Genomic DNA, 7,611 nt, shown 5'->3' with positions numbered 1-7,611 from the left:
TACATGCTTTATTGTTTATCAATAACCGGTATTTATTTAAGCAAATGTAATTACTATTACAGATTGAAGAATGGCTTGGGAGCTTACGGATTAAACTCACGCAAATGCTCCACGCAGATGACCCACGGACCTGACCCACCCACGGACCTGACCCACAAGATGGATGACCAGATATCTTAGCCCACGTACCTGGCCCAAACAGTGGCAACGATGCTAACCCAGACCGAGCCCACCACACCAACCCAAACCGAGCCCACTACACTGACCCAAATCGAGCCCACCACACTGACCCAACCCGATTCACAACCTTGACTCACACCAATCAACGCCCGACCCACTTCGTTTCTGCACCCACACTAACGAACGACCCACGCAGTGATGCCGTGAGCTGGAGCTGCTTCGATGGGAACCTCTCGCACCAATGGTTGTAAGAACCAAGCGGGAAATATGAAAACTGAAACCCATTCTGCATTTTTGCCCTTTTTTATTTTTTTTATTTTAATATCTAACGTGCCCTGACGCCACGTTAGCCGACTACACCTCGCTTGTAATCAACGACTGTCTGTAGAACTATTGTTCTTTCCCACCCAACGAGCTCAGACAAGAAGAGAAAGTGAAAGAAAAGAGAGATGACGTTCAGAGGGAAGGAGATGATGAAGAAAGTGCTTAAGAATGTGGGAGGGGAGAAGAACTTGGCACCGGGTCTGAAGGAGTCGTTGAAGAAGTGCATACCGGACAGCAAGGTGGTGATGGGCCGAGCCAAGCGCGGCCTTTACGCTGGCCGCCACATCCAGTTCGGCAATCGCGTCAGTGAAGATGGAGGCAACAAGTCTGTATCCTTTTCTTCTCTCTCTATTGTTTTTTTCAAATGAACCCCTTTTTGTTTCAATTCTTTTGATTGTATATTATTTTCGGCAGGATTAGAGAGGTTTTGGTATTTGATCTGTTTCCGTGAGTGGGTCTTTATTTTTGTGAATGTTTTTGCGCTGCCGAAATTTGTTTCTAGAATTCCTTTATTTGAATTTCAAATATTGAATTTTGTGGTAACGCATATAGATATGTGTTGGTTCTGAATTTTGTGATACGGGTAATGGGATTCATTTGTGGAATTTTGACTAAGCTTTCTCTTTTTGGATTCCGCCATTTTTAATGCTTTGCTTGTGTGATGTTCATGTACTTGTTGACGTGATTTAATGGCTTGTTTTTGGGAAGAATTGTTAATTAAAAAGAATGTAGCTCTGAGGGTTTAATTTTAGCTGGGGATTGCGCGCTGTGCTTGTTGGTTGTTAGCAATGATGAGTACGTTTTCTTTTTTCAAGTTTGTTTTTCATTTTGGTTTGAATTCAGAGATGAGGTAAAATGGTTTTAGATGAAAGATAAAAGTTAAATAAAATATTATTTTTTAATATTATTTTGTTCTGATTTGAAAAAGTTAAATTATTTATTATATTTTATGTGAGAATTTGAAAAAGTTATAATGATGAGACGAGATGAGATGAGATGAAATGCTTTCCGAATCCAAACTTTAGTCTTTTCTTTATATAACCAGATCTACATCAAATGATTCCCGATATGTAGCTTCAAGTTCGAGCATGTTCTAATTCCCTACCGTAAACTGCATGCAATTCTTGATGGTAGTAGCAAGTTGATTGGCAGAGGTATTAGTGGAGTTTAGAAGACTAAAGGCTGTTATGAGTCTCGCTTTCTTGTAAATTAGACATATTACCATCTCTGATGTGTGAAGAGACACCCCATCCTATTAGTTATTTTACGCCTTGTCTTCCCTACGGAGTTTAGAAGACTAAAGGCTGTTACGAGTTTTGCTTTCTTGTAAGATTAGACATATTTCCATCTCTGATATGTGAAGAGACACTCTATCCTATTAGTTATTTTACGCCTTGTCTTCCCTACTGTGTCCATGGGCTACATGTTCACTGTTTTTATTGCTGGCTCCGTTATTTTGCAACATACATGGAGTCTCATGCTTGTTCTGTCTTGGAATTTTGAATTTCTGTTGTTGTTTATCAATTTAGAAGAACTGTATATTCAGAACTTCTGAAACTGTGTTGATAGGTCAAGGAGAACTTGGAAGCCGAATGTCCAGGAGAAGCGGCTCTTCAGTTACATTTTAGACCGCCATATTCGAGTTAAAGTCACCACACACGCCCTCCGCTGCATAGACAAGGCAGGTGGGATTGATGAGTACCTGCTGAAAACTCCTTACCACAAGATGGACACAGAAATGGGCCTCTACTGGAAAGCTAAGATTGAGAAGCTGTACGAAGAGCTTGGGAAAATGGAAGTTGTCTTCTTCTCACCCGAGGATGAAGAAAAGTTCGAACAGGGTTTTAAAGATCTGAAACTATCAGAGAGGGCGGCTCGTAGGGAAGCAAGGAGACAGATGTACGGTTTGTCGTACAAACACAGGGAGATTGAGGGAGGACAAGTGGAAGGCCAAGTGACTGATGAGGATGCTGCAAGAACTGGGGATGGAAGCTCGCACCACGATTTTCCTGAGCAGTTGGTTGCAAACACTTAAGTTTGGGCCTGTTCAGTTTCTTCGAATGTTGTTCCCACATATGTTAGTTAATGTCTCTTTCAATATTTGTTTCTCCATGATATTTTTTTGGAAGTAAGGCAAGCAGTATGAGGACTGAGAGGCCAAAACCATATATCATTTTCAGATGGAAATTAACTAAGATGGATATATTATTTTAAGTTATCTTGCACACTGCTTTCAGCTGATCAGTGCCCGAGTTTTTCATGCAAGCCCGATGATGGTTCGTTCAGTAGCAAACAGAATAAAAATAGTGACAGAAAAGTATTGCTTGATTGACTTCTCATGAATATGTAACCATTCTGTTGTATGGCATTCTTCCATTTTGATTATTTTCATAGCATTCCATTTATAATCGTGGATACTTTTAACATTATAATGGGCACTGAACAAACAAGAGGGAAAAAAAAAAAAAAAAAAAAAAAAAAAAGAAAAAAAGAAAAGAGAAGAAGAAGAAATTTGTTTCCTTTTTTATGCATTCCGTGCACAATGTAAAGTGCTAAATTTCTAATGACGCCAGCTGATTTAGGTGGTGGAAGAAGTGGGACGAAATTCTTGTCAATGAAAGCACGTATGTGAAGCATTCTGTGCTTATCTTTTTCCGTCCACCATTAACTATGTACGATGAGATTTTCCTGCGAATATTGACAAGTCTAGACTCTGTTTTCAAGTCTGCTTGGGAATATTGGCTGATTTTAGTTTTGACACTTCAGGTGAGAATTATATGTCGTTTACGTTGGTTAAGGTTTTTAATTCTCGAGGCGATAACATATGGTTTTTGCCGTTTTGTGCCATGAAACTCGACCATTTATTTTTTCCCCAGGCAGTTAGAACACCTAATAACATGCATAGCCAGCATTGAGTTCTGAAATTAATCTTAAATGTGGAGGCCTGTGTTCATTTTGGTGACGTTGATTCGGCTCTTCAGATTTTCGATGAAATGTCAAAGTCAGACAATTGTGGAGTTGACACTGTTACATACGCTACACTTTTGAAGGTACCTTAGTTTTCTGGGCTAAGAATTTATGTAAGCAGACATTGTAAGTATCTCTTTTTAAGCGCGGTTTGTGCTCCCCTCCCTTCTCAAAAATCTAATGGTGAAGGGCTTGGGCTTGGCTCGAAGAACCGATGAAGCATTTCAATTACTTGAGTCCGTGGAGCAAGATTCTGCTGTGGGTTGTCCAAAGCTATCAGCCACCAATTATCTACGGGCTACTAAATGCCTTGATTGAAGCTGGTCAGTGTATTCCAAATTATTTACCAAATTCATAGTTAGCTTTTGATTACTTGTGTTTCCAATCAAGCTGCAAACTGCTGCTCCATGATGACATCATGCTCATTGATATACCTCACTTGGATTACTGTAGTGCAGGAGATCTACGCCGTGCTAATGGTCTTCTTGCACGATATGGTTTTTTGCTCCGTGAAGGCAGCAGACCTTCAGTCTCAGTATACAACTTGTTAATGAAGGTTCTGCGCTTACCTGTCTGTAAGATATTAATTGAAACGTTCATGTTTTCGAGATGCAAATTATCTAATTTTAAAGTGCCATCATGTTGCTCAAACCATTTTCTCTCTGAAACTTTCAGGGTTATATAAACACAGGCCTTCCACAGGCTGCGATAACCGTGTATAAAGAAATACTGCGTTTAGGATTAAGGCCCGATAAGCTCACCTATAATACGCTAATCTTTGCTTGTGTCAAGAGTGAAAAGTTGGATGCAGCAAAGCATGTGTTCAAGGAAATGAAGGTCGCAAGCATGTATCTAGAAGGCCAGTTTAGAGCCTGCAAATTGTTCTTTAATAGCTGAAGAGAATTGCCTAGATTACTAAAATTACACTTTTTTCTGGTCAGGACAAAGCTCAGAAATATGGCCATGGCCTTTTCCCTGATGTTGTCACTTATACAATATTACTCAAGGTCAGTTGTTCCCTCGCACAGTGTTAACAATTATCCAAATATATATATATAAAAAAAAAAAGTACTCATAATGTACAGTATCTAGACATTATCATGTTATAGCTTGTGCAAGGATGGATACAAAGAATCTGTATCTTCGCCCTGTATATTTATCTTGTTAGTTCAAGTTCTGAACAAACCTTTCATCCTTCTTTCTTTGGTAGGGTTTTGCGCATTGCAAGGATCTGCTCTCAGTTCAGAAGATTGTGTTGGAAATGAAATCATATCATGATTTGTATATAGATCGAACAGCATACACAGCAATGGTTGATGCATTTCTAAATTGTGGTGCGACTAAGGGTATGCTGCATTTGAATTTTCCTTCAGAATTCCATAATAAGACTAGGCTACACAACGAAACTAGATTTGGATTGTATATGGTAGCGATCCTAGTTGAAATCTTTGCAGTTGTTCATTATGCTGACATGACTTAAAATTTGGAAAAGTGGCGCAGATGTAATTTATACAGTAGCAACAACATTTTCACCTAAATCTTGTTGATGAAAATTTATTATTCTCCTTGTTTCCACTTAATGCATTGCAAGGAAGATACCAGATTCTGTTTTAATGTATTGAGAACTAAAAATATGTAGTGTTGTTCTACAAATCAAGTGTTCACCTACTGTCTGTGATGTTTAGATGCTCTCTGTACATTTGGAGAAATACTAAAGCACGCTGGTGGGAACCCAGACTTGCGACCAAAGCCCCATCTCTATCTTTCCTTGATGCGTACTTTTGCTGGTAGAGGAGATTATGATATGGTCAAAACTCTGCGTAAGCGCATGTGGCCAGATACTGCTGGAACCATCTCCCTAACGATTCTAGAAGAAGCTGATAATCTTCTCATGGAGGCAGCTTTAAATGATGATCAGGCATTAGATCTGCCAGAAACAGTTACTTAGGTTTTTCTTGATGGTGTTTGATGCAAAGTAGTTATTGCATGTGCAACTTAGATTTGCATTAGTGAGGTTGTAGCCTGGGAGCTCGTTATGTGAATGATAGACAAAAGGGTATTTGCTATGCATGTTGCCTCAACCAACTAGCATAAGTTTCACCTACTGTCTCTGAATTGCATTGTTCTTATTAATTGTTACAACAGAGGTGGTGTTCAATATGAACTCAGGATTGATGACAAAGGGAAGAATAAAACAAAAGAAAAATTATGGATTAGGAAATGTGGAAACTAAGAGCTTTTGCAAAAACACTTCCATGCCCTTATTTTTTTGGAATCGGCAATTTGTAACTCTTGCTTCCTTTACTGTTAATTGTAATCTTGGTTATTGGCATGTGTAAATTTAAAATTTGAACTTTTTCATTTTTGTATCTGCCTTTTAAATTTTAATGGGTTTTTTCTTCCCCAGGTTGAGGTGGCTATTGAAAATCTTAAAAATATTGTCAAGAGATGGAAGGGAGTTTCATGGACAAGTCGGGGAGGCTTGGTATGTTAACTCTTTTACTTTTCATGATTGAATATTAGGCCAAAAAATAGGGTAAGCTTAAGACTGCATAGCTCAATCGTTTGGTGTGACCTCTCGAATTCACTTTCGATTGCCTTCTTGGATATGTTGTCTAGTTTCCACCTCATTATTCTTTGACCTTCTTTTGTGGTAGTTGATAAGCTAGGCACTTTTCTGGATTTTTTTTTTTTTTAATTTTTAATTTTTTGTTTTGCTCCTGATATGTTACTCATGCTGTTTTTGGGTTACGTTTTTAGCCACCCTGACTGTACATCTGTAATGCAGGTTGCCCTGCGGATGGAAGCCTTGTTTGGATTTACAAATCCATGTTCAGTTCCTCACCTACTGCCTCAGGTTTATAACTTGTCTCTCTGGTTCACAATTTTGTGAAAGGTGTAGAGGTCCTAATGACTTTTAATGACTAGGGTTGCTATTTTGGATGTAATAAATGTATAGTTGCTTTTACCACTCTTATCACTTTCGGCATTGAGACCTTATTACTTGAGCAATCTGAATATTGGGTGCAAATCCTAGTTTCCCCATGTTTCACCATTTTTAAGCTAGTGCTTGACTAGCTTTATGTTTTCCCATGTTTTACCGATTAAAATAATTATTTTATATTAAAAAAGAGATGCAATTAATGATATTAATAGAGTACATAAAAATGATTGTACATAAAATTTATATAATAAATTGCACAATGCACATTTTTTTTAAAAAAATGAATAAATATAAAATTTATATAATAAATAATTTTTTTAATGATAAATTTTACACAAAAGAAGTGCATTATATTTATATAATTAATAACTATATTTAACATTAATCTTATTTTTAAATCAATTATTCACAATAAATATCAAGAGTTGAAGAGGTCGGAGAAAATGAGAAGAAAAACATTACAATTAAGCGGACCTACAATAATAATAATGCCATTAATTCTCAAACAATTCATGATTGAAATTGACATTTATGTCTCTTATAAATATAAATATATATAGTATTATTACTGATTTAATCGATTTGTGGCGAGTAGGGAGTCATTTAACGAAGGATTCCAAGTCAACCAACCAAGTTGAACCTGGCATTGGGGGCCACGCCCATGAGGGAGACTTCTCACCTTACAATTTTTTGACTTTAAAGCGACTTTAACACGGAGTGTATTCAAATTATTTATAAATAGTAATAAGTTGAGATGTTTGAATAAATTTTATATAATTCATTTTAGATGAGTTCAAATTTATTTACGTGAAGTTAAAAAAGATTATGAGTCATGCATAAAGAAGTGTTGAGTTAAAAAATATTTTAAGTCTCATATGTAAAAATATTTTAAATTGAGATGAGTTTAGTGATTTGAGAGTTGTGTATTTAAATGTTAGATTCAATTTAAAATTAAACTAAACTGAATTAATCTCAGTGCACTCCAATAACCAAACGAGTTTGAATGGGTTTATATAGGATGTTTCTTTGTAGAGAAACACAGTACACTACTCCCACCGAATTTTTCTATCTAATTGCATTTTTTTAATTTAATAGTTAAAAAATTATTTTTTTTACATTTATAAATTTATTTTTTTTAAATATTTAAAATGATTTAAAATATATTTTTTTTAAAAATGACACTGTTCTGTAGGGTT

The 7,611-nt window shown here is 36.6% G+C and overlaps 1 protein-coding gene and 1 pseudogene across 1 annotated transcript; both read left to right on the top strand.

Moving 5' to 3' along the window:
* The first annotated feature begins 449 nt into the window (after positions 1–449).
* LOC122310100 (54S ribosomal protein L24, mitochondrial-like) lies at positions 450–2,718 on the top strand. The gene is made up of 2 exons (XM_043123989.1): positions 450–829; positions 2,074–2,718. Exons 1-2 carry the CDS (start codon positions 630–632, stop codon positions 2,537–2,539), a joined length of 666 nt encoding a protein of 221 aa, XP_042979923.1. The 5' UTR covers positions 450–629; the 3' UTR covers positions 2,540–2,718.
* Positions 2,719–3,067: 349 nt separating this feature from the next.
* Positions 3,068–6,510, top strand: LOC122305461 (annotated as a pseudogene).
* Positions 6,511–7,611: the final 1,101 nt, after the last annotated feature.

Source organism: Carya illinoinensis, chromosome 1 (genome assembly GCF_018687715.1).
Source record: "Carya illinoinensis cultivar Pawnee chromosome 1, C.illinoinensisPawnee_v1, whole genome shotgun sequence".
Classification (NCBI taxonomy): Eukaryota; Viridiplantae; Streptophyta; class Magnoliopsida; order Fagales; family Juglandaceae; genus Carya; species Carya illinoinensis.
This window is presented reverse-complemented; position numbering and strand designations above follow the sequence as displayed.